At 37.4% G+C, this 24,421-nt stretch overlaps 1 protein-coding gene across 2 annotated transcripts; it reads left to right on the top strand.

Moving 5' to 3' along the window:
* The first annotated feature begins 1,660 nt into the window (after window positions 1–1,660).
* FGG (fibrinogen gamma chain) lies at window positions 1,661–10,367 on the top strand. 2 transcript variants are annotated; one of them, XM_011970472.1, is made up of 10 exons: window positions 1,661–1,937; window positions 2,035–2,079; window positions 2,269–2,452; window positions 2,572–2,665; window positions 4,269–4,399; window positions 4,701–4,834; window positions 5,805–5,989; window positions 7,514–7,791; window positions 9,437–9,606; window positions 10,149–10,367. In XM_011970472.1, the coding sequence occupies exons 1-10, from the start codon at window positions 1,860–1,862 to the stop codon at window positions 10,161–10,163; spliced, it is 1,314 nt and encodes a 437-aa protein (XP_011825862.1). In that variant the 5' UTR covers window positions 1,661–1,859; the 3' UTR covers window positions 10,164–10,367. The 2 variants fall into 2 exon arrangements, with proteins under 2 accessions (XP_011825862.1, XP_011825860.1); XM_011970470.1 differs by lacking the exon at window positions 10,149–10,367 and having other exon boundaries at window positions 9,437–9,925.
* The last annotated feature ends 14,054 nt before the right edge of the window (window positions 10,368–24,421 follow it).

The raw sequence follows: 24,421 nt of genomic DNA, 5'->3' as shown, positions 1-24,421 counted from the left end.
AACTATTTATTTGTACATTCTCCAATTGAGCTATATACTTCTTAAAGGCAAAGGCAATGCCTGACTCACCTTTCATATTAAAATCATATTTAAAAGTTAGCAAGATGTGATTATCAGTGTACTATGTAAATTTTTCTGAATGATCAATAATTACATGTTTTGATTATATATATATTTTAGTAGATAATAGCTATATACATTCAAAATTCTAAATATAGAATGTTTACAGAGAAAAAATGAAACCTTTTTTCCAACCCTGTCCTCTACCTCTGCCTCCCATACTTCTTCACAGAGGCAACTGATTCAAGTCATTATATAGTTACTGAGTTTTAACTACAACTATGTTAAGTATAGCTATATGCGTTAGACACCGTAGCCATAGAAATCAATTTACAATCTAATGCAGTGGATACAGCATGTATACATGTAATATAAGGTTGCTACAAATACTATCTGAGGTAGAGCTGTTTGAAAGAATACCAACACTTTAATGTTTAATTCAACTGACATGATTGACAACTGATCAGCTGAGTAAAAAAGATGGATGAGAAAGATTGTGAGACTTAATTGGCTGGTGGTATGGTGATATGATTGACAATAACTGCTAAGTCAGAGAGGGATATATTGAGGAGGAGAGAAAAAGCAACAAATCTGGTTTTGATGTGTTCATTTTGTTATAATTATTGATTATTTACTGAATGTGAACATTTATCTTTGTTTTTGAGTCACATAAATATTCCTTTGTAAAGACAAAATTAAACATTAAAGTATTAGTATTTCTTTCAAACTGGAGGAATTTCTCCCACTAATGTATTTCATCAAAATTTATAATAAGCTTGGTTTCAGAGGAAGAAATGAAGGATAACCAAAAATAAAGACATTAATAATAGTGCAGTGCACAATGATAAATTTCAATAGGCAGTGATGACAGATATGTTTTCCCAAACACAAGGACGCTGTAAGGGTCAAACAGAGATGACAGCCCCTCTCCAGCATCTCATTTTGACCCTCTTCCTTCAACTATGCCTCCACTCTCCTCAGATACAAGGGAGGTGGATTTTTCTCTCCTCTGAGATAACTTGATGGAACCACAGGAACAATGTAGTGGGCTCCTGGCTCTTTTCTCTCTGTGGCAGATGGGGTGCCATGCCCATCTTCAGACAAAGGGAAGATTGAGCTCAAAAGCTCCCTAAAAACTCCCATCTTCAGACAAAGAGAAGATTGAGCTTGAAAGCTCCCTAAAAACTGAGAGCCTATGAACATGGTCAACACAGAGGGACAGGAGTGTATTTCCAGGGTCATTCGTTCCTGGGAATAGTGTACTGGGACATGGGGAAGTCAGTCTCCTCCTGTCACAGCCGCGGGTTAAAAATAATAATGTTAACTGATCCCTAGACTGAGAAAGTTCTTTCAGTAATTTGGGTGATGGCAGCAGGCCCCATCTTAAGGATAGACTGGGTTTGCCCAGTTCGAGGTCAGATCTGTTTGCTCTCAGCCATGTACTGGAAGAAGTTGCACCATACAGCCTCCAGGACTGCCCTCCTCCTCACAGCAATGGATAATGCTTCACTAGCCTTTGCAGGTAATTTTGGATCAGAGAAAAAAACTTGAGCTGGGCCAAAAAGGAGGAGCTTCAACCTCTGTGCAAAATCTGGGAACCTGACAGTGTAGATTGGGGGCCAGGATGAGGAAAAAGGAACGGGAAAGACCTCCCCACCCTTCTGGTAAGGAGGTCTCGTGATCAGCTCCAGCCACTTGCAGTCCTGGCTGTCCCAGGAGCTTACATAAAGGGACAATTGGAGCCTGAGAGGTGACAGTGCTGACGCTACAAGGCTCGGAGCTCCGAGCACCCAGACATCATGAGTTGGTCCTTGCACCCCCGGAATTTAATTCTCTACTTCTATGCTCTTTTATTTCTCTCTTCAACGTGTGTGGCAGTAAGTGTGCTCTTCACAAAACATTGTTTTAAATGGAGAGCTGGAAAATAAAGCAGACAATAAACTAGTGAAATTTCTGTATTTTTTTCTCTTTTAGTATACTGCTACCAGAGACAACTGCTGCATCTTAGATGAAAGATTCGTAAGTAGTTTTTATGTTTCTCCCTTTGTGTGTAAACTGGAGAGGGGCAGAGGAATAGAAATAATCCCCTCATAAATATCATCTGGCAGTTGCAACTTTTTAAAAACATAGTCTAGGTTTTACCTATTTTTCTTAATAGATTTTAAGTGTAGCATCTGTCAACATTTTTAATCACTGTTGTATTTTCAGGGTAGTTATTGTCCAACTACCTGTGGCATTGCAGATTTCCTGTCCACTTATCAAACCGAAGTAGACAAGGATCTACAGTCTTTGGAAGACATCTTACATCAAGTTGAAAACAAAACATCAGAAGCCAAAGAGCTGATAAAAGCAATCCAACTCAGTTATAATCCTGATGAATCATCAAAACCAAGTGAGACAATAAAGACTACTCACCAAAAAATAAGAATAATAATCTGCGAAGTTCTTTTGCTGTTGTTTTAGTTGTTCTATTTGCTTAAGGATTTTTATGTCTCTGATCCTATATTACAGATACGATAGACACTGCTACTCTGAAGTCCAGGAAAATGTTAGAAGAAATTATGAAATATGAAGCATTGATTTTAACACATGATGCAAGTATTCGGTAAGGATTTTTGTTTCAATTTACTCTGCAAGACTGATTTAATTTTTATTTAATATTCCATACTTGAGTGAAAGTAATTTTTAATGTGTTTTCCCCATTTATAATATCCCAGTGGCATTATGCCTGATTATGTTGAACATAGTGGAGATAGAAGTTTTTAGTGCAATATAAATTATACTGGGTTATAATTGCTAATTAATAATCACATTGGAGAAAGAAGTTCTAGATGTCTTCAAATGCTAGTTTGACCATATTTATCGAAAAATTTTTCCCTATCCCCCATTTATCTTACAACATAAAATCAACCTCATAGGAATTTGGGTGTTGAAAACAAATCCTTTTTATAAAAATGTTGACAAATTGATGGTTAAAAAAAATCAGCAAGCAGAGGCATAGTAAGGATTTGGGCTCCTAAAGTCAATTATATTGAAGGTGGAGCAGGAAGAAACATGTCTTAAGAGACTAAGTGTAGCAAACATTGCAAAGCTCATGTTGATCATTGCAGAATGAACCTGCACAGTCTCTTCCCTTCGTTTGGAAGTGAATGTCTCTGTTAAAAGCTTCTCAGGGACTCATAAACTTTCTGAACACAAGGTTTCAGATACAGTTTTAATATTTTTCCTCAATTTTTTTTTTCTAAATTTTTCTCAAAGCAGCTTGAGAAATTGGGATAAATAGTAGCTAAGGAGAATGGCCCAGGAAAGATTCCTCCTCTTTTTGCTATCAGAGGGCCCTTGTTATTATTGTTATTATTATTACTTGCATTGTTATTGTCCATCATTGAAGTTGAAGGAGGTTATTGTACAGAAATTGCCTAAGACAAAGTAGAGGGAAAACGTGGACAAATAATTTGTCTACCCTTCTTTACTTCAAAGAAAGAACAGTTTATGCATTGTAGACAGTTTTTTATCATTTTTGAATATTTACAAGCCACCCTGTAAGTAACTACAAAAGTAGGATTTTTACTTCCCCCAGTCCATTTTCAAAGCTATGTAACCAGAAACACTAAAGAAGAAAGGGGAAGTATCTGTTGTTTTATTTTACATACAATAACGTTCCAGATCCTTTCCCTGTGTAAGTTATATTTTAGATTGAAGCTTGTAAGTATAACCTCAATAGATCCACATGCGAAAGGTATACTACTTCAGCACATGTGAATTACTGAACTGAGCCTTTCCTGCTTCTAAAGCAAAAAGGAGTGTTCCTATTAACCAGTCTCATCACAGTTGCTATCTGCTGCCCTTTATGCATAAAGTAAAAAGCAAAGTATCAATTACATTTGTTTATTGACAAGGACTTTGTTATTTGTGTTTGGAGTTGAAACAATATGCCCCATTCTAAGTGAAAAGATTCAGGTTCACATTGTATTCCTGTTTTGATTGATTTTTGTTTTTTTTTTTTTTTTCAAAAAGTTTATAATTTTAATTCATCTTAATTTAGTGATATAATTTTACATTTTCCCAAGAATGGAATAATTTATCAGAAAGTAATTCTTGAGAAAATATTTAGTTAGCAGTTTCCAAAGAAAATACAAAATTACTCTTCTGGAAGGAATACTTATTTTTGTCTTCTTATTTTTGTTATCTTATGTTTTTGTTTGTAGATTTTTGCAGGAAATATATAATACAAATAGTCAAAAGATTGGTAACCTGCAACAGAAGGTGGCCCAGCTTGAAGAACAGTGCCAGGAACCTTGCAAAGACACGGTGCAAATCCATGATATCACTGGGAAAGGTAACTGATGAAGGTTATACTGGGATTAGGTTCATCAAAGTAAATAACGTAAAGGAGAGAGTATGTACTAGAATGTATAGGAATAGTTTAGAAAGTGGCTACCCATTAAGTTTAAGAATTTCAGTTGTCTAGACCTTTCTTGAATAGCTAAAAAAGAGTTTTAAAGGAATGGTGATGTGAAAAGTAAGAAAATTATTCTTGGAAAATGAATAGTTTACTACATGTTAAAGACTATTTTTCAAGGCTGGCACAATCTTACTTACATTTCAAACCACAGTAAAAGTCAATTCTCCTTCTCCAGATTGTCAAGACATTGCTAATAAGGGAGCTAAACAGAGCGGGCTTTACTTTATCAAACCTCTGAAAGCTAACCAGCAATTCTTAGTCTACTGCGAAATTGATGGGTCTGGAAATGGATGGACTGTGTTACAGAAGGTAATTTTTTCCTCACCATGTGTATTTAATAAGTGCCGACATTGTTTCTGCCATATGGCAGATACTTTTCTAAGCACCCTGTGAACACTAGCTCATTTAATCCTTGCAATAGCCCTAAGAGGAAGGTACTTCCGTTACTCCTATTTACAGAAAAGGAAACTGAGGCACACAAAGTTAAATAACTTGCCCAAGACCACTTAACTAATAAGCAACAGAATCAGCATTTGAACCTAGGTGGTATAGTTTCAGAGTTTGTGGCTTGACTATATTGTGCTGGCACTGACTTTGTAGATTCATGATGGCACATAATCAGTACCACAGTGACAGAGAAAAAGAAGGAAACTCTTTTGTCAGGTAGGTCAAGACCTGAGGTTGCCCATTACAAGACAATGAAGCCTAACACCCTCACCCTCACCCCGCCACCACCACCACCCTTTCACACACCAGAGGACACAGTTGGGCTGCCTCAAGACAGGGAACCTTTGTTGCATCTGCCACTTGCTGATACCCACTAGGAATCTTGACTCCTTTACCCTCTGTTTACCTCCCACCACTGTTACAACTGTTCCTACAGGGGGTGCTCAGAGGGAGTGAATGGTGGAAGCATTAGTTGCCAGACACCAATTGAGCAATAGGTTCCATCATAAGTGTAAGAATCAGTAATATCCAGAGTTCTGAAGTCGTCTAGGTATCTTTTGAATACTACCACTAATTTAGAATTTATGATGTACCAGGAACTCTCTTAAGTATTTCTCATATATTCTCTCTCATTATCCTTGCAGCAACCCTAAAAAGTAAGCATCAATTTTCCTATTTGATAGATAAGGAAACCTAGGTAGCTTGGCCAAGATCACTTAGCTGTGAGTTGATAGAACCAATGCTCCATATTTCTGACAAAATGTTGGTAGCATTCTCTTTACATGCATTGATAATCTATTTTCTCCTTTTGCCCATGCAAATGTGTAATTAGAGACTTGATGGCAGTGTGGATTTCAAGAAAAACTGGATTCAATATAAGGAAGGATTTGGACATCTGTCTCCTACTGGCACAACAGAATTTTGGCTGGGAAATGAGAAGATTCATTTGATAAGCACACAGTCTGCCATCCCATATGCGTTAAGAGTGGAACTGGAAGACTGGAATGGCAGAACCAGGTACCGTTTGAAATGACTTCTAACTTTTTATTGTAAAGATTGTCTGGAATGTGCACTTCCCAACTGTCAATAGACAATGGCAAATGCAGCCTGACAAATGCAAACAGCACATCCAGCCACCATTTTCTCCAGAAGTCAGTTTGGCTCCTGGGCAATCCAAAAAGGTAAATTCTATTCAGGATGAATCTGAGTGTTTTGGTACAATCTAATTACCCTGGCACCGTTCAGAATAATAGCTAATTACTGAACTTTTAATCTGAATGTTTAACTTTTAAATTGAGCATACTGAACTTTTAACTTTTAAACTGAGCATAAAATTATAATTTTATCTAGTCTAAATTACTATTTCATGAAGCAGGTATTATTATTAATCCCATTTCACAGATTAACTTGCTCAAAGTCACATTGCTGATAAGTGGTAGAGGTAGAATTCGAACTCAAGTAGTTTAACTTTAGAGCCTGTCCTCTTAACAACTATCCTGGTTGAAAAGCAAATACAGCCTCTTCAGACTTCCCAGTGCCTTAATGGCCATTTATTCTGTCAAATCATGAGCTACCCTAAAATTAAACCAGCTAGCTCTTTTGGTGATCTAGAGGCTTCTTTTTGCTTGAGATATTTGAAGGTTTTAAGCATTGTTACCTAATTAAAATGCAGAAAAACATCCAACTCTCTTGTTATGTTTAAGGAATAGTGAAATATATTGTCTCCAAACATATGGATTTTTTTTTTATTGTTTGGTTGGTTTTTAATCCAGAAAGAGCTATAGTCAGTAGACCTTCTTCTAGGAAAGAACCTTCCATTTCCCAGTTACCAGAGATTAGAAAAGAGGCTAAATATTTTCCGGAAATTTCTGTTCCTTCATTAAGGCCCATTTTTTACTCCACTCTATAGAATTATGTCCCACTTGCACAATTTTTTCCAGGAAAGAATCTCTCTGACTCCTCAGCTCACATGCTTTGGACCACACAGGGAAGACTTTGATTGTGTAATGCCCTCAGAAGCTCTCCTTCTTGCCACTACCACACTGATTTGAGAAAGAAAATCCCTTTAGCAGCACCTAACCCTTCAGGTGGTGAGAGTGGCTAATGGAACTGTACCTCCTTCAAGTTTAGTGCAATAATTAAGGGTCACTCACCGTCAGATAATTTATGTGATCTATGATAATGTGTATGCAATGCATAACATTTCAACAAAAGTAGGAAATATGAAATTAGAGTAATCCACGCATCTGGATTTGATCTTAGAATGAAACAAGCAAAAAAGCATTCAAGTGAGTGTAATTATTAGTTTTCACTCAGATGCTTCAAAGGCTTTTTGGCCCATCCCGGGTAGTATTAATGAGCTACGGACTGGTTCACATATCCATTGCCTCTTGCCAGACTTGCAAAAAACTTTACTCGATGAGCACATTTCAGCCTTAAGAAACAAAGTCAAAAATTCCAAGGAACTGTCCTACAAAAGAGGGAAATTCTGAAATCCCTGAGGAGGGTCAGCATGTGATGGTTGTATTTCCTTCTTCTCAGTACTGCAGACTATGCCACGTTCAAGGTGGGATCTGAAGCTGACAAGTACCGCCTAACGTATGCCTACTTCGCTGGTGGAGATGCTGGAGATGCCTTTGATGGCTATGATTTTGGCGATGATCCTAGCGACAAGTTTTTCACATCCCACAATGGCATGCAGTTCAGTACCTGGGACAATGACAATGATAAGTTTGAAGGCAACTGTGCTGAACAGGATGGATCTGGTTGGTGGATGAACAAGTGTCATGCTGGCCACCTCAATGGAGTTTATTACCAAGGTATGTTTTCCTTTCTTAGATTCCAAATTAATGTATAATATATAGTATTTTCATAAAAAAATAATAAATAGATACAAAGAAATGAAGAATAATTTATAAAGATAGTAGGGATTTTATCATGCCTCTTTATTTCAGCTAAGTTCTTTGAAACTGGAAGTGGATAATACCAAGTTCATGTGTAAAATTAGCCCTCCTAAAGAAATACACCTGCTGCAAAATATCCAGTAGCTTGGCATTATACCTGAAACTATCACCATCATTGCTGGCACTGTGGGTTGTGTTATCTCCTTTAGACATACCACATATATGATCTGGATAGATTAACATTCCTATATGGATGCTTGTTCACACATTAACCTGTCTTCCCATGAGCTTTGTGTCAGATACACGCAGTGAGCAGGTGTTTGGAGGAACGGAATAAAGAGCAGGCAAATACTGGTAAGGGCAGAGGTTTGTGAAAGCTTGAGAGAAGAGACCAGTCTGAGGATAGTAGAAACTTATTTTAGGATGGGGGTTGGATGAGGAGGCTATGGTTTACTATAAGCCTGGAATGGTTTGGAACACTGGTTTCACTCATCTACCCAGCAGTTATGTGTGGGGAAGCCTTACCGATGCTAAAGGATCCATATTACAATAATGGCATTATTTGGAAATTCCAGTGGTATTCCATGAATAAAACCACTAGGAAGATAATCACATTCAACAGACTCTCTGTTGGAGAAGGACAGCAACACCACCTGGGGAAAGCCAAACAACCCAGACCAGACCTGTTCAGCATCAGTAGGGCTTCCTCACACATATCTGCTGGGTAGATGAGTGAAACCAGTCTTCCAAACCCTTCCAGGCTTGTAGCAAACCATAGTCTCCTCATCTACCGAGATGAGAAACCTTATCTCCTGATGTCCTAGCCGATCACCAACTAGGAAACTTTGCAAAATTTATTTAAAGTAACAGTTTGTTTTTCACAACATTTTTAAATTGGAGAAACATAACTTATCTCTGCACTCACAAACCATATAATGAGAAGAAACTCTAAGGGAAAATGCTTGATCTGTGTGACCTGGGGAGGCATGCCAGAGCTGTGGTTCATGCCAGTGCTGTGCTCTGACAAGCCCTTTACAAAATTACACGAGATCTGCTTCCGTAGGACAAGGAGAAGGCAAATCAACGGAGGTTGCACTTTATAAAGGAGACATAAAATAACATGCCAGAACCATTTCCTAAAGCTCCTCAATTAACCAATAAAATTGTGCTTTCAAATCACCCGAGGTGACCTCATCGGGAATTTGGTGGCTCCTTCTCTTCTAACCTGCCTGAGTAAAGATGGTTCGCAGTAGCTGAGTCCAGGATGGATAAGCTTAGAGAAAGAGGCCAATTAGGGAACTTTGAGTTTCTAGTCCTACTAGTAGTGAATAAATTTAAAGTGTGGATGTGACCATGAGTCACAACACAGATGTTGTTTAATAATATGTTTATTTTAATTATAAATTGAGATTTTAGGAATCTTTGGGGACATTTTTAGTTAGCAGATAACGCTATAAATTTATGTAACTGGCAATGCACTTCGTAATAGACAGTTCTTCACAGACTTGCAGAGGTAAAAGGATTCCAGAATAATGATATATACATCTACCACTTGTTTTAGGTGGCACTTACTCAAAAGCATCTACTCCTAATGGTTATGATAATGGAATTATCTGGGCCACTTGGAAATCCCGGTGGTATTCCATGAAGAAAACCACTATGAAGATAATCCCATTCAACAGACTCACCATTGGAGAAGGACAGCAACACCACCTGGGGGGAGCCAAACAGGTCAGACAAGAGCACCCTGTGGAAACAGAATATGACTCATTTTACCCTGAGGATGATTCGTAGAAAATTAACTGCTAATTTCTATTGACCCACAAAGTTTCAGAAATTCTCTGAAAGTTTCTTCCTATTTTCTATTACTATATTTATTGATTTCAAGTCTTCTATTAAAGATATTTAGCCTCCAATGGAAATTAAAACTCATTTAGGACTGTATTTCCAAATTATTGACATCAGAGTTATTTAAAAATTGTTTATTTGAGGAGACAACATTTCAACTTTGTTCCTAAATGTATAATAAATAAAATGATTGACTTTATTTGCATTGTTATGACCACTTGTCATTTATTTTGTTTTGGTAAATTATTTTTATTATATCAAATATTTTAGTATGTACTTAATAAAATAGGAGAAAATTTTAGAGTTTCAAATTCCTAGGTATTTTCATTGTTTATTACCCCTAAATCATTCCTATTTAATTCTTCTTTTTAAATGGAGAAAATTATATCTATTAATATGGTTTTTGTTTTGTTATATATTCACAGGCTGGAGACGTTTAAAAGACCATTTCAAAAGAGATTTACTTTTTTAAAGGACTTTATCTGAACAGAGAGATATAATATTTTTCCTATTGGACAATGGACTTACAAAGTTTCACTTCATTTTAAGAGCAAAAGACCCCATGTTGAAAACTCCATAACAGTTTTATGCTGATGATAATTTATCTACGTGCATTTCAATAAACCTTTTGTTTCCTAAGACTAGATACATGATACCTTTATTGACCGTTAAAAACCACCACTTTTCCCCAATTTACTAATTACAATTGGGCAATCATCAGTAGTAATTGAGTCCTCACCACCACTTTTCCCCAATTTACTAATTACAATTGGGCAATCATCAGTAGTAATTGAGTCCTCACCACCACTTTTCCCCAATTTACTAATTACAATTGGGCAATCATCAGTAGTAATTGAGTCCTCATTTTATGCTAAATGTTATACCTAACTCTTTGGGAGATACAAAGGAAATAGCAATTATGGCTTTTGCCCTCTAGGAGATACAGTACAAATACAGGAGAATACAGCAACCCAAAGTTACAATATTCTATATAAGAACGTAATCACTAGATCCTTGATGTACCATATGACCCAGCCATCCCATTACTGGGTATATACCCAAAGGATTATAAATTATGCTGCTATAAAGACACATGCACACGTAAGTTTATTGCAGCACTATTCACAATAGCAAAGACTTGGAATCAACCCAAATGTCCATCAGTGACAGATTGGATTAAGAAAATGTGGCATATATACACCATGGAATACTATGCAGCCATAAAAAAGGATGAGTTTGTGTCCTTTGTAGGGACATGGATGCAGCTGGAAACCATCATTCTTAGCAAACTATCACAAGAACACAAAACCAAACACCGCATGTTCTCACTCATAGGTGGGAACTGAACAATGAGATCACTTGGACTCAGGAAGGGGAACATCACACACCGGGGCCTATCATGGGGAGGGGGGAGGGGGGAGGGATTGCATTGGGAGTTATACCTGATGTAAATGACGAGTTGATGGGTGCAGCACAGCAACATGGCACAAGTATACATATGTAACAAACCTGCACGTTATGCACATGTACCCTACAACTTAAAGTATAATAATAATAAATAAATTAAAAAAAAAAAAAAAGAACGTAATCACTAAGCAGGAGTCACAGCCACACAACTAAGATGCACGGTATCCAAAGTGCAGCTGGAGACAGGAAAGCTGCTTGGGGATTCTCCCAGTAGAACCTTTTAGCTCCAAACACCTGTGGTGGGACCTGGTGACTCTGAGAGAACTGCAGCTCAGAGCAGAGAGCTGTAGGGAACCATTTGCCCTATCCCTCACTAGTCATGAGGTGAGCCGAATGGAACCATCTCTTCCTTGTGATTCAGGGATATTGACTTTTCAGCAGCCTGAGTTCAGGTTCGTTCGCCAACTTTCTAAGGAATAGCTAAATCTACATAACTTAGCATAAGGCTGATTGTGGAAAGTAATGGCTAATTTTATGAGAGGTGGGTCTGGTTGTCCTGAAGTTCTGAGCTTTGGCTTTGCACTCTCTTTCTTTCCACAGTTCTTTCTTTCTTCTTTCCCTTTTTTTTTTTTTAAAGAGATAAGGTCTGTCACCCAGTTTGAATGCAGTGGCACAATAATAGCTCACTGCAGCCAGCCTTGAACTCCTGGGCTCAAGTGATCCTCCTTTCTCATCCTCCTGAGTAGCTGTAACTACAGGAGTGCACCATCACACCTGGCTAATTTTTTTTTTTTATTTTTATTTTTTAAGAGTAGAGAAAGAGTCTCACTATGTTGCCCAGGCTGGTCTCAAATGCCTGGCCTCAAGTGATCCTCCTACCTTGGCCTCCCAAAGTGCTGGGATTACAGACATGAGCCACCATATCAGGCCCACAATTTCCTTCTTAATCTTTTCACTTTCTTGTTATCAGGAGTGCTGAATTTAAGACATCCTATTGAGGAGATAAAAACAGTCAATCAGCTTCTAGATATACAATTGAAGACATGGGAGGCTTTGGAAAATAGAAACATTGATTCATTGTTTGCAGCCTTCATATATACATGTAGGCATGAAGCATTTATTCAATTAACTTTTATTGAGTGTTTTCCTTGTGGTAGCCACAAGGAAATGTTGGATTTGGGGATATAGTGCATGGTATGCTCAGTATTCTCCACTCTCCCAAACTTGTTCTATTCCATCCATCCTCAAATGCAAAAAAAAAAAAAAAAAAAAAAACAGTGACTCATCCTCCAATCTTCCTCCCCATATCCAATTTCTACCTCCCTATATCCAATTACTCATCAAGTCTGCTGAATTCACCTCCTAAATATTTATCATATTCACTTTTTTCCTCTATACTAATTATCACCATTGTAGTTGAGATACACATCTCTTGCGTGGATAAGGGCAATCACCTACTTCCTATTCCCTTTTTTACATCAGCCTCACCTGCTACCGACTCGTCATCCTCCAAACCACTTCTAAACACAGAATGCATACAGTTTACCCTTTGTGAATCTATAAAGTTCTTTGTGTGAGCAATTTGGTCATAGCTATGAAGAGATATACAACAATTGATGAGTTTTCATGCAATATCACTCCAGTGATTTATCCCAAGAAAATCATTTTTTTAAAAGAAAATAGTTATGTACAGAAATAAAAATATAGACATAAATTTCATATTAGTAGGAAATTAAGAAAATATTTAACAGTGGAAGAATGGACAGGCAAGATAGTTTATTAGTAAATAAAATAGAATATAATGATTACATAATAAGCACAATAGCTTTTTATGACTGGAAATATTTACAAAATAAGTGAAATTTTAAGATGTAAAAATAATTCTAAAATAAAAATTATGTAAAGTCATATATACATATACTTTATGAACAAAATATAGTCTTGACATATATCATTATTTGTACATACTTGTTCTCCTCTCAACCAATCTATAATATATAATTACATGAAAATTCTAAAATATGGCTGGACATGATGGCTCACGCTTGTAATCAGCACTTGGGAGGCCAAGGTGGGAAGATCACTTGAGACCAGGAGTTCAAGACCGGCATGGGTGACATGGTAAAACTGTCTCCATAAAAAATACCAAAAAAAGTTAGCCAGGCATGGTGGTGCACACCCATAGTCGTAGCTACCAGGAAAACTGAGGTGGGAAGATCGCTTGAACCTGGGGAATTGAGCCTGCAGTGAACTGTGACTGTGCCACTGCACTCCAACCTGGGCAACAGAGTGAGTGAGACCTTGTCTCAAAAACAAAAAAATACTAAAACACAAAATAAATATAAAGAAGTCTAAAGATTCCTGATGTCTCCCATGATTAATTGTCCAGTGCTTCTTCTGAAATATCAAATATAGCATTCTTTCAAAAACATTTTGGAGTCTCCTGATTTTTGTAGGTATCCTGAGTACAAGCTTGATCTGCATGTTGAACAATCCAGCATTCATTGGTAGAAAGGGGCTGCTAACGTTTTCTTTAGATATCTCTGCATTGTTTGGCTTGTTATAATGAGTACATATTAATTTTGTGGTTAACTTTGCAACCCAGTGAGGTAGAGACAAAAAAAAATGAATTTCCAAATTCGACTTGTTTAGTTATTAATTTCCAACGGTGAGCACTGAAGGGCTACAGTAAGAACTAAAGCATGAAAAACGCTTCTAGACTCAGTTGTGTCATGTCTCCTCAAATAAAGTGGCAATTGAAAGGGTTATGTTGAGAAATCAACCAAAAAACTTTTAAGTGAAAAAAAGTTTGGGGCCTTCCAGAGACACATATATTTTTTTCACAGCTCAAATCACAGGTGACTGTTGCTAAGCCCTCCTCTTTATATTCCTGGACACAGAAAAACTCTAGTTACTGAAAAGTAGCAAGGCTAAGTGCAAAGTAGATGTGTTGTGTCTTACACTGTGACAAACCTACAGAGGGAAGCTTCTCCAAAGGAAGATATCAGGTGTAGTGATACTGTGACTTCAAACCATGCAACTGCAGAGCAGAGTTCTTGAATCAACAGAGAGGGGTGATGACTTACTGACCAAATACCAAGATTTTAAAATATACCTCTGAAGATTCTGTTTCATATCTGTGGGTGGGTTGAAAGTGAGCGAAAAATGAAAAAATAAATGTATAGACAGCATAGTTGAAATCTTTCCACGATCCAAAATTCTTTTGCTCTGATTCTAATTAGTATAAACTAGCCAAGGTATTTATAATAGATACCTTCAGTTTATTCAGATGAAAAGGGTAAAAAGAAAATACACATTCAACCCTGTGAAAAATATGCATGCCTGTTGATTTCTTATCACTTTGATGTAGCTTAAAGAGGAGAAAAAGTTAAAGATAGTAAGATGAGTCAAAGTGGAAGGAAAATAACAATTGCTTTGGGAGGCCGAGGCAGGCAAATCACGAGGTCAAGAGATTGAGACCATCCTGGCCAAGATGGTGAAACCCTGTCTCTATTAAAATACCTAAAAATTAACTGGGTGTGTTGGCGCACACCTGTAGTCCTAGCTACTTGGGAGGCTGAGGCAGGAGAATCACTTGAACCCAGGAGGTGGAGGTTGCAGTGAGCCAAGATCGCACCATTGCACTCCAGCCTGGGCAACAGAGGGAGATTCCATCTCAAAATAAATAAATAAATAAATAAGTTGGTGAAAGAGATCAAGAGTGTGGGAAAGACTACATTTCATTTATCTTTTTGTGTTTGTGCATGCATGTGTGTGTGTGTTTGTGTGTGTGTGTCTGTCTGTGTGTGTGTGCGCGTACAGATACAGAAGCTGAGTTATCACACTGCCAGTACATCATTCTCATTGCTCTGTGCTGGGTCACTCTCTTGATTGGTTGATTCTTATTTATTCACATTTCCTTTTTGTTCCATCTTCCCCTTAATAAACAATCACCTTAATAGGTTTGATGTTTGTTTCTCCATTTGTAGGCATTCTTATAAATCATGGATTTTTTGTGTGTGTATGTATTTTTAAATTATACAAATGACATTATGCTATAAATTAGTGTTACTCAGAATACTGGTCCCCAAACTTCTGTTGCTCTTCTGCATTAAGTACAAAAATTGAGAATTAGCATGGAGAAACTTTTTCCTGTTATGTTTGTTCTGATTATACTTATTGAGATAGAATTTTATATCTTTCAAATCTCATAATAAAAATTTGGGCCTATATTTTGAATATCATTACTTTTTAACATTTCCTTTTTTAGTAATTATTTTCATTGTATTATATAAAAAATTGGTTGTGGATGATTAGAATTTTAATAAAACTGGTCCTTCACCACAAATCATTTGAGAATGACTGCTGAAGTCTTCATCATACTTAATACTTTTTTATTTCAGCATTGTGTTTTTAAGATCTATCCATATTTGAATTTGTGGTTTGAAAGCAGAATGAAAAGAAAAAAAAGATCTTTCTACAATCTGAGTATTTTATAATTTTCCTTGATTTCCTTTTGAACCCAAGGGTTATGAAGAGAACACTTTTTGGTTCTAAAGTTTATGAGTTTTTCAACTGTCTATTTTTAATTATTATCTAAATTTATTGCATTAAAATCAGAGAACATAGTTTTGATGATATTGATTCTCAGGAGAGAGATTTCACAGATTATTTTGGAACACATGTTTGTTACAGAATTAACTCACTTCGTAAAAGTGTACATCAATTGTAATTATTCTCCAGTAATGATCTGTATACTGGAAGTCTGTTAATATTTTTTGCTTTAAGAAGGAAAAAAACACTAGGCATGGTGACTCACACTTACGATCCCAGCACTTTGGGAGGCCAAGGCAGGAGGATCACTTGAGCCCAGGAGCTCCAGATCATTCTGGGCAACATTGAGAAACCCCATCTATACAGAAAAATTCAAAAATTAGCTGGGAATGGTGTGGTGCCAGCTACTCAGGAGGCTGAAGCCGGAAGATCATTTGAGCCCAGGAAGCCAAGACTGCCTAAACCGCGATTACACCACTGCACTCCAGCCTAAGCAACAGCACGAAACCCCATCTCAAAACAAAAAATTTTTTAAAAAAATTTAAAAAAAGAAGGGGCTGGGCGCGGTGGCTCACACCTGTAATCCCATCGTTTTGGGAGGCTGAGGAGGGTGCATCACAAGGTCAGGAGTTCAAAAACAGCCTGGGCAATATGGCGAAACCCCGTTTCTATTAAAAAATACAAAAATTAGCCAGGCATGCTGGCGTGTGACTGTCCCAGCTACTCAGGAGACTGAGGCAGGAGAATTGCTTGAACCCAGGAGGTTGCAGTGAGCCGAAATCATGCCACTACACCCCAACCTGGGCGACATAGTGAGACTCTGGCTCAAAAAAAAAAAAAAATTACGAAAAAGACTAATGGTTATCATAAACATGAGCTTTGGCCCAAATGGTACTGTTGCCATTGGCTCATTCTGGGCCTTGATGGTAGGCTCGAGCATGGCTTACAGAACACTGCTCTGTAGTAGCCTGGAAAGCTTTCTGGGAAGCGTAGCTGGCACAATTTTAAGCTCTTGCTCACCTCAGTTTCATTGGGAAATGCTTGAAGGAACAAACCGTGGTAAATTCAGGATCATGACATTTAATCATGTCTACAACTGGGTCAAAAATGTGTTTCCCAAATCCAAAATCCAGTATCCTTGGCCCTCACTCCTGTTTCCCTGCTCCTCACCCAGATTTTCTTCTACTGGCAACTTTAAAGCATGAGGTGAACTGAGGCAAGTAGAGAATCCTCACTAAATAAATCTGAATGTTGACTCTACTTAGATAAACAGAATAGGGCAGATTCCACTCTGTTATGAAAGTGGCTTCTTTCAAATATTTAGGGACAAATAGTTAAAATGTGACATTAAAACAATATGACCTAACATTGAAGAGACCTTGGACTGGAAATGTTTTCCTTCATAATTTGTTCTCCTTACATCACAAAGCTGTGGTAAGGGTCAAGTGAGATAATATGTGTAACTGCTTCAGAGACAATAAAACAAAAAGAAAATTTTTTTTTAACTCTTGTTGTTTTTTACTTTTAAGATTGGTATTGCTGTGTGGGATTTGAATTATGTTAAGTTTGGAAATATAATTTTAAAACTTTAATATTTGTCTGCTTTTGCTTTCAAATAAAGCTTTAAATTTGGAATCATGTTTTTATTTGCAGAAAATGTATAAAGGTACTATACAGCATTCACTAGCCTATCACCTAGTTTTCTTTGTCTTTTCTTTTCTTTTCTTTCTTTCTTTTTTTTTTTTTTAAACGGAGTCTCAATCTGTTGCCCAGGCTGGAGTGCAGTGGTGTGATCTCAGCTCACTGAAACCTCCACCTCCCAGGTTCAAGTGATTCTCCTGCTTCAGCCTCCCAAGTAGGTGGGATTACAGGTGCCTGCCACCACGCCCAGCTAATTTTTGTATTTTTAGTAGAGACGAGGTTTCACCATGTTGGCCAAGCTGGTCTTGAACCCCTGGCCTCAGGTGATGCGCCCACCTCAGCCTCCTAAAGTTCTGGGATTACAGGTATGAGCCACCATGCCTGGCCCCAATAGGCATGAGCCACCGCACCTGGCCCCAGTTACAGGACTGAGCCACCATGCCCTGCCCCAGTTTTCTTTAACGTTAGTGTCTTACATTACTATAGTACATTCGTCAAAACCACGAAACCAACTCAGGTACCATGCTACTGTGTAACTTTCACACTTCATTCAGATTTCACCAATTTTTACACTCCTGTCCCTTTTCTGTCCAGCACCCCATCCAAATACCACATCACATTTAGTTGTCACATCTCCTTAATCACCTCTGGTTCCCTATTTCTTAGTCTTTCTTTGTCTTTTCACAACCTTCATAAATTAAGGAAGTCTGTTCTGGTGTACCAATCACGAATTTTGTAAAATGTCCCTCAATTTAGGTTTCTCTGCTGTTTTTCTCACTAACTTTTTGTTGAATTTTATCTAAGCAAAATTTTTATGTAAAACCTTCCATTAATATAGGGCCCAATAAATACCGCAGATAATTAAATGGATCTTGGTAACTGACTTACACCTTTTTTTCACATAATTCCTTGTTTGTGGAAATTCCACATGCCTTGCAGATGATATTTCTCCAGTTTTTAACATGTCACTGTTAAATCAACACCAACTGACAGATTTTGTTTGCCAATCTTTAATAGAAGAACCACAGGGAAACCAGCCTAGCAATGTGCTGAATATCATGGATTTAATAGGTACAGTGTGAGAATGAATCCATGTTGCTGATATTAATATATCAATTGATTATCTGTATAATGGTTTTACTTTTCAAAACTAGCATTTAAGTTGTAATACATGTTAAGTGCAAAAAATTAGTAAATCTAGATCAAGCACATTATAGATAAGATAAATTAATCTTGAAAAATGAATTATGTAATTGATATTGCAGTTAAAAATGAAAAGAGATAAAACAGTAAGAAAAACTCAAAGACTACTTTCACCTCTCTTTCTCTCCCTCTCTCTCCACACACACACCCACGCGCACACACACACACACTTATAACTACTTAATGAGAACTTGATTAAAAGTGCTTAAGTCAAAGACCATGAAAGTTATTCCTAAGGATAAAAAAAAATTATTATTATATTATTGGAACAGAATAGATCTTAATCTCAAAAATGATAAAAAGTTATTCAATTAAGTGGTCATTAATCTAGAGTCAGTTCAACTATAAAAAATAAGGTGGGTGTCTTTCCTGAATGAAGAGATTAAAGAGAAATACAGTGCGATGGAATAAATCAAGATCACAAGAGGCTCCTTTTTTTTTCTCCTCGCTTTCTTAAGTGCAATTCAGAATCACTTCTGGGTATTAAGGAAATTCCTATTTTATCTTTGTAGCTGTAACTTCTGGGGAAACCATTTGAGGTCAGGAAATTGATGAGTTCTGAAAATAAACATTAAACATTCCATTAGTCACACCTATATAGGTCATCCTACCAGTTCATTTACCTTTCACAGTAAGCATCTTAGTAAAGACAAACTTTTGCAACACCCTTGAGATGCACGAGACAAATAGAAAAAATAAGATACACAAGCTGGTAATCCCAGATACTTAGGCAGCTGAGGTGAGATGATCCCTTGAGCCCAGGGATTTCAGGCTGCAGTAAGCCATGATTGCGCCACTACACTCAGCTTGGTCAACAGAGCAAGATGCTGTCTCTTAAAAAAAAAAAAAGAAAAGAAAAAGAAAAAACTTCAGAAAGTTAAATAGCTTTGCCAATGTTGTCCAGTGAATTCATTAGATCAGACTGTATTTATAAATGCCAAAATCTTGTAAATTTTCATAATTTAGTCATTTCAAAATTTAGAAAATAATTTTAGTACTTTCCAAGAATACACTTAATATTTTTTTAACAAAACAGTTCCTGTCAAAGTACCATTATCTTCTTGTTATTAGGATACCAAATGTCTTTGGAAAGAATGTACAGATTCATGTAGATTTTTATGATAGATGACACAAGAATTTTTCAGAAACATCTTGTATTTTGAGACCTGAATTAAATACTTTAAAGAAATATCTCACACAAACAAAACAAAGAGCAATACAGAAATGATATATCACTCTGCTGTGTTTTCTAACAGAACTCAGCATGTAACTTACAGATTTTTCCATTGTTTTATATTAGATTAAGCCATATAAAACTGCAGATATTATTGTTTTGACCTACGAAATACCAAGTTTACATAGTTTAACTTAATTCTCAGTGGTATAAATGTATTTTACTTGCTCGCCAATTGTAAGCAACTTGAAGGTAAAAGACCATACATTATTTTCCTTTCTATCTTAAGCACATAGTATGCAGGACTAGAGAAATAATATACATAGGATAAATGATTGCTAAATTTAGACAAATGAGTGAATGAGTGAGCTGCTCTCAGAAATCAATACATTTAATTTCTGGTATCCGCCCAGGATAAGACAAATACTCCATTCAAAATAACACTGTCATTTTGTTTTGTATTTTTAAGTTGTATTTATACAACTGCAAATATCTAGATAACCGGTTATTAACATATTTTACTTTTCCTGTGGAAGTTGTGATGAATAGATATAGTTTAAAACTGAAACATATAGCTATAGAATTTCTACTCTTTCTGTTTACATTATATACCATACAAATAAAGCTATTAAAACTAGTAAACACTATTTCAGTCACGCTAAAAGTTATGGTATAACAAATATGTAAATTCATGCTCTTAAATGTTTATATTAACATTTGTACTTAAATGTTTATATTACATTAACTTAAAAAATATAGATATATCAAACATCCTTCTCGTTAGAACTAAGGCAAATAGGATGTAGTTATCTATAGGAAAAAGACAAACCTGGTGCAGTGGCTCACATCTGTCATCCCAGCACTTTGAGAGGCCGAGGTGGGTGGATCACCTGAGGTCAAGAGTTCAAGACCAGCCTGGTCAACATGGTGACAACCCATCTCTACTAAAAATATAAAAAATTAGCCGGTCATGATGGTGGGCACCTGTAATCCCAGCTATTCATGAGACTGAGGCAGGAGAATCACTTGAACCTGGGGGGCAGAGGTTGCAGTAATCTGAGATCGCGCTGTTGCACTCCAGCCTGGGTGGCAGAGCAAGACTCCATCTCAAAAAAAAAAAAAAAAGAAAAAGGCAATGCACAGTAGATTATAATTTAAGCAACTGAAAATTTCTTCAATCTTTTTTCCAGTTTTGCACTTTTAAAGATACCCTCATTGTCACATGCTTTTAAAAAAATGATACTCGTATTATTTGTTGCCTATTAATTTGCATAGTTTTCCATCTAAACAAAATCTACTCCTCCAAAGCTTACAATATAGCCTGTTCATGGGGCAGAGAGCCCAGCCTGGTGAGCAGCCTGCAGTGTAGGGCCAAAGAGGGACCTACAAAAGTGTCTCATTAGGGGCTCCTGGCACTAGAGTCAAAACAAGAGAACATTTTATCATAGAGCATTGGGATATTCTAGGAAAAATAAAAGCTACTGTTTCTAGAGCTCCTGCTGTGTACGGCCAACATTTTACATATACCATTTTACATAATCTTCATAGCAATCCTGCAAGACAAATATCATCATCCCATTTATAACTCAGAGAATTTAAATAGTTTGCCCATGTCACTTAGCTGGAATCCAGGTCTCACATGCTGGAAAGCCCACCATGCATTGCCACCACTGTATGGTGACAGCCTTTCCATTTCTCCAGCAGATACTGAGCAGCAATTGATCTATGGCTGACATTTGTGCTAGTCCTCGTGCCTTGGCCTCAGGAAGCTTAGTGTAGGCAAGACACAGAATAAACAAATACCTTCCCAAATACACATTGTCCAGGAGTTATAAGGTACAGTATGGAAAAACCAAGCAGGGTCAATGGAATGACATGCGAGAATGGCAGCTCTTTAGATCAGGTGGCCAGAGAAGGCTCTCTGAGTAGGTGCGGTGTGAGCAGAGGCCAGCATTAAGAAAGGGCGTGAGATGTGCTATTCTGAGAGGCAAGGATAAAGTCCTCAGGTGGCATCCTTGGAAACACCCTGACATGGCACTAGGGTGGTGGCATTCAACCAAATTGTTTCTGTTCAATCAGATTACGTTCAACCGACTCACCTGAGGCCTACCAGGTTACTCTCAGGAACTTCTTTGCTATATACCATGTTCACCTCCCAAAGGTGGCACTTCTTGTGGGCAAAGGAAAATGTGTGCAGAGATCAAGCCTCGCCTTCCTAGCTAAGCCTGACATTTTGCCAGTGCGGTGTTGTGAGTGAGTATAACCCAGCTTTTCATGGAATCATTGCCCTGTGGAACCTGGATGGGGCTCTGGGTCTTCCTCTTTGCTCTGCAATTAGCTCTAGAAATCATAGCAAGCTGCCTCAGGGGTGAGCTTGATCAGACAAGGAGCCTTCCATAGAGCAGACAGTGCACTGCCTTGCACGAGGGCTTCCAGCCATTTTTAGAAAGCTTCACATGTCTGCAGTGCTGGGGGAGGCAGCCACGCAACTTCCCATCACTGGAACCCACTCATGCTTTCTCGCTCAATGAGGGCCCACACATTTTGGGGAGAATATAAAGACCAATAAAACATTTCAATTCTCAAGTTTATGATCTAGTGGAGGAGACAGACAGTACTCCTACAGTGATAAATGCCATCAGTGGTGCACACTCTAAGGAATTATGAAAGAACTTGAGATTGCTTTTAATTGGACATTGAATCAGGTACCCTGCAAAATGTCTAGCAAAGAACCCAAGACTTAGTAAACATTCAATGCACATCAGCTATTACTCTTATTAGGATTGGCTTCACATAGGAAGCAGAATTTGAGGCAAGGTAGGATTGCCAGATAAAGTACAGGATGTCCAGTGAAGTTTGAATTTCAGATAAACAACAAAAAAAATTTAAGTGTGTCTCAAATATCACATGAGACATACTTATACTAAAATAGATTTGCTGTTTATCTGAAATTCAAACTTCACTGGGACACCCTTATTTTTATTTGCTATTTGACCAACCTAATACATCTGGCAAATCTAAGCTGAATTTTTTTTTTTACTTTTATTGAAGTATAATTGACAAATAAAAGTTGCATAATTTAGGTTGTACAGCTTGATGTTTTTTTACTTTCCTTCAAAGGGGAACTTCTCTCTGATTGGTGTTTTGATACACATAAACATTGTCAAATGATTACCATAATTAATCTAATTAGCACATAAAACACCTCATATCGTTACTTTTTTGTGTGGTGAGAAGACTTAAGATCTACCTTTTTAGCAAATTTCAAATATGCAGCACAGTATTAGCAACCATAGTCACCATGGTGCACATTAGACTCTAGAACTTACTCCTATTGCATAACTCAAATTGTGTGCCCTTTGACCAACATCTCCCCCATTTCTCCTATGCCTCAGGCCCTGGCCACCACCATTCTACTCTTTTCTTCTGTGAGTTTGACTATTTTAGATTTCACATGTAAGAAAGATCATACAGTATTTGTCTTTCTTTTCCTTTGTTTCTTTCTTTTTTTTTTTTTTTTTTTTAAGAGGGAGTCTCGCTCTGTGGCCTAGGCTGGAGTGCAATGGTGAAATCTCGGCTCACTGCAACCTCCTCCGCCTGCCGGGTTCAAGTGATTCTCCCTGCCTCAGCCTCCCGAGTAGCTGGGATTACAGGTGCCCACCACTATGACTGGCTAAGCAGTATTTGTCTTTCTATATCTGCTCATTTCACTTAGGATAATGCCCTCTAGGTTCATCTGTGTTACTGCAGATGACAGAATTTCCTCATTTTTCAGGGCTGAGTAATACTCCATTGTGTATATATACACCACATTTTCTTCATCTTCTCATCCATCAGTGGACACTTGGGTTGTTTCCGTATCTCAGCTATTGTCAATAAAGCTGCAATGAACATGGGAACGCAGGTATCTCTTCAAGGTCCTGATTTCATTTCTTTTGGAAATACACTCAGAAGGGAGATTGCTGGCACAGAAACAGGAAAGAAATGGTATTTTTCATGGTACTTTATTATCTCCCTTAATTCACTGAGTACTTCCTATGTGACAGTCACTGTTCTGAGGGATTTACAAGAATTAACTCATTTATTCTTCATAAAAGCATGGGGTAGCTTATCAGCATCCTTATTTTATAAATGAGGAAACTGAGGTATAAAGAGGTAAAGTAACTTGTCCAAGAACATAGAGCAGGAAAGTGGTGCAGCTTGGATTATGAACCTAAGATGTTTGGTTCCTGGGGCTACTCTCATCTTAATATTTTAGATAGAGAAAAGTAATCTGTTCTAAATAAAGTTATAGAAAGCCTTCAGGGCCAGCCTACCACCAAAGTTATTTTTTACACACCAGATCACCCAACCCTAATTTCTGCATAAAGTGAAATATTGTTTGCTAACTCACTACTACTGGGGGCTACAGCTAGCTTAACTAAGCACCTTCTGTATTCTTTCACATATAGAAATATGGATATACCCTCTTATGCTCCTCTTTTCATTCTCAAAGTCACCCTGTTCCTGGAATGTGAGATCTTCTCCAATCGTTGGCTGGAGAATCAAACGCTACCTTTGCAACAGCTTATCGGAAGCAAACAAGCTGAGGGGAATTGAGCAAGAATTTCTGGGACACCAACAGCATAGGAGGAACAAAGGATGTAGAGGGAGGGTTGACTGTCTACACAGGACAAAGCCAATGATTAACCAAACCTCCTGCAGATTTAAATGGGATGG

Source organism: Mandrillus leucophaeus, unplaced genomic scaffold (genome assembly GCF_000951045.1).
Source record: "Mandrillus leucophaeus isolate KB7577 unplaced genomic scaffold, Mleu.le_1.0 Scaffold95, whole genome shotgun sequence".
Taxonomy (NCBI): domain Eukaryota; kingdom Metazoa; phylum Chordata; class Mammalia; order Primates; family Cercopithecidae; genus Mandrillus; species Mandrillus leucophaeus.
This window is presented reverse-complemented; position numbering and strand designations above follow the sequence as displayed.